We start from the raw sequence: 3,225 nt of genomic DNA on the forward strand, positions 1-3,225 counted from the left end.
CGAAGATAAAATATCAAAAAAATTCGAAAAAAGAGCCAGATAAATGTTCTTAATATGAAATAGTCCTAAATGTTTTAATATAAGTTTGACATACCGTTTGTTTCTGCCGATGCTACGGGATTACATAACATTTGAATACCTTGATTCCACGCGGTCACTAAAGGGCTACCGTTTATTTGTCCGGTGTCCAACTAAATATTACCTTTCTAGGAGAAAAGATCAAAGGGTGATAAGTCTGGGGCGCAAAGGCGGATCACTCTGAGTCGTTTTTCTTTTCTACCCAGCAGGACGTAAGGGGTTTAACTTTTAAGTCACACTTATCTTTTATTTTATCAAAACTGTTAAATGGGAACAGAACACTACCCGTCTGGCGTTTGCACGCCACTACCTCTTTTTTTTCTTTTTTTAAAATTTTTTATTCATAGATGGACCAGGGACGGAATATGTCTAGGCCAATATTGGTGAACGGAGGTTCAGTAGGCAGGCGATTGATGGGAATGCCGGCCATCTTTTGAATTTGAGTAGGGCTGCGAAGTTTCCTGCAGGTGACGCAATGGTGAATGATCATGCTTACGCGTCTTTTCCCTCCGATTATTCAGTATACTGAAGTGCGGATGGCTGATTCGGTGAAAAGGCGTCCTTGGTGTCGGAGTTCCTCATGGTGATGTCTTATTAGTAGTGTGGCTAGGTGATGTTTGCCTGGAATGATTATGGGGTGCTTTTCATTGTTTTCGAGATTGGCTCTTTTAATCCGGCCGCCTACTCGTAAGGGTCCATCTTCGTCGATAAATGGGTCTAAAGTTTGGAGCACATTGTTGTTCTGGATGTCTGTATTATGTTTTATGCTTGAGATTTCTTGGATGTACGTGTCTTTCTGTACAGCTCGTATGATGGCATTCTTTGATCGGGCGAGTTCTGTGATGGCGCGTGTCTGTTCGCAGAAATACAATCATTGTGACCACATGGCAATGTAGAACCAGTTTTAGATAAGTGAGACTGATGTGGATCATACTTGATATGGCACGGTTAAGCGATCTCCAAGTTGAGAATCTGGTGAAATGGTGAGTGATAAATTGGACATTTGAAGAAGATGTACTTAGAGTAGACACATCAGGGCGAATCTCGCTATCCAGGGAAGGTTCTACTAGATCGAAGTTTGTTTTTGCATAACATTTCAAAATGGGTTCTAGGAGGAAGGCAAGACACCTAAGTCAGGTTTTACTTAAGAAGTGGGCGGTAGAAACTGATCTGGTCGCGCAGTTGGCAGGGATTAGATCTGTTCGTACGTATTGCTACTGAGCAGGAATGGAAGATTTTCGGATTCGCGATACTCTATTACTTGCGTAGACGTAAACATGGCTAATTTCATGATAGATATAGCCGAGAACCACTTTAATGTCAGTGTAAAATGTGGTGCCATATATCCTTAGGTCGATTTTTGAGGTAACCAGTTCAGTTGGTTCGATTGCCAAAACAGCGGCGAGAAGTTTCAGTCTAGGAATCGAATGTTTGGTCTGTGGTGCGAGCTTAGCTCTCCCCATCAAAAATCCTGTTTGGTTGGTTCCATTAATGTTCGTGAATCTGAGGTAAACCACTGTAGCCACAGCCTTCGACGAAGCTTTGGAAAATACATGTAATTCTCTGTGTGTTGCACTAGAAGAGGAAGATTTTGTGAGAACCCTAGGAATTACCATATTATTGAGAGCCCTTAAGAACGCTCCCCACGGGAGCCAGAGTTCAGCCAGTTCTTTAGTTAGAGGAGCGTCCCACTCTCCATTCTCTTTCTTGATTTTTCGTAGGATAAATGTTCCTTGTATGGTGACCTGAACAGCGAATCTTAGCGGGTCGTAGAGACTATTCAGGGTTGACAGTACGCCTCGTCTAGTCATTGTTTTTTTCAGTATCCGACACTCGGAAGACAAATATATTTAAGTTGATACTCCAATTGAGGCCAGGACTGCGTTGAATGGGAAGAACATCTTTGCTTATGTCTAATTCTTGAAGATCACTTGGGAGATATTGAGAAGGAAAGACGGAGATAACTTCATTCGTATTTGAGACGTTGCATATTATCACCCACCCCAGATCAAGTCTCTGCGCATAGGGGACATTGTGAGACCCGTTGATCTGTCTTCGAACCATGTGGACTCTAATAATATCACGTCCGAGGAGCAGCATGATCTGAGCTTTTGGTTCGAGCACTGAAATCTGGTCAGCTAACGTTTTAAGGTGAAGATAGTGGCGAGCTATCTCAGGTGTAGGGATCTCTGACCTATTGTTGGGCATCTCGTCCCATTCTATCAGAGTGGGGAGCCAGAAACATTCTATCAGTGTGGGGAGCCAGAAACATGGATTCTATTTCGTACCCATTCGCCCTTCTTCCGGTTGCTTCGGTAACTCCGGCACAGGTTTTTAGACGATAGGCATAGCAAGGACTTTGATCGCTGAATGTGTCAAAAAAGTCAGATCGGGCCAGCGACGTGCTGCTTTGATCGTCTATAATTACATAGGCTTTTATGGCCTTATTCCGTTGATCTTTGGGATAGACCTTAACAAGGCTGATCTTGGAACAGAACCTTCCAGTGAGGTTGCGACCGCACACTTCGGTGCATTGGGAAGTCACGTTTGTTGTCTGATCTGGGTCTTCCTCTCCACCATACTCTTTGGCGTGGTTGGGACTTAGTCCAGGGTGTTTGTCCAGGGTGGAGTGCTGTAATATGCCGATCACTATCACATTCAACGCGCCTAGTTTTTTGTCTTGCAGTTTTTCACAAGGTGCCGTGTTTTTTCACAACATCTGAAACAAACTCCCTTCTCCTTTAGAAAGGCCATACGTTCTTCTAAGTGCTTCTCACGGAAAGCACGACACTTCTGAAGAGAATGAGGTGTCATATGTAGGGTACATTGTTGGTTGGGGTCTTCGATCCTTCCATTTCTCTTGTCTGGGTTGATGAGTGTTGTGCAGGGGACGTCAGTCTTATTCATTGATATCGTTCGTCTTTCGAACTTTCGAGCCTGTAGAATTTAAATTGACAGAGTTATTGCGTAGGTAAATGCACACACAGACACATTCACTTTTATAGATATACTAGCATGGATGTCCGGCGTTGCCCAGAGATTTGGAGATGTATGTTGAGCAAAAAAAACGGTCATTTTTTTTAATTTGATCCCTATTATGACCCCTTTGACATTTATTGTTTTGGGCTTAAATAAAGTTATTAAGTT

The 3,225-nt window shown here is 43.0% G+C and overlaps 1 protein-coding gene across 1 annotated transcript; it reads right to left on the bottom strand.

The window, feature by feature from the left end:
• Nucleotides 1–1,292: 1,292 nt before the first annotated feature.
• LOC145247169 (uncharacterized) lies at nt 1,293–1,694 on the bottom strand. The gene has a single exon (XM_080108808.1). It carries the CDS (start codon nt 1,692–1,694, stop codon nt 1,293–1,295), a length of 402 nt encoding a protein of 133 aa, XP_079964934.1.
• Between the last annotated feature and the right edge of the window lie 1,531 nt (nt 1,695–3,225).

This window comes from Euprymna scolopes, chromosome 25 (genome assembly GCF_053919585.1).
Source record: "Euprymna scolopes isolate OS-2025 chromosome 25, ASM5391958v1, whole genome shotgun sequence".
NCBI classification, from domain to species: Eukaryota; Metazoa; Mollusca; class Cephalopoda; order Sepiida; family Sepiolidae; genus Euprymna; species Euprymna scolopes.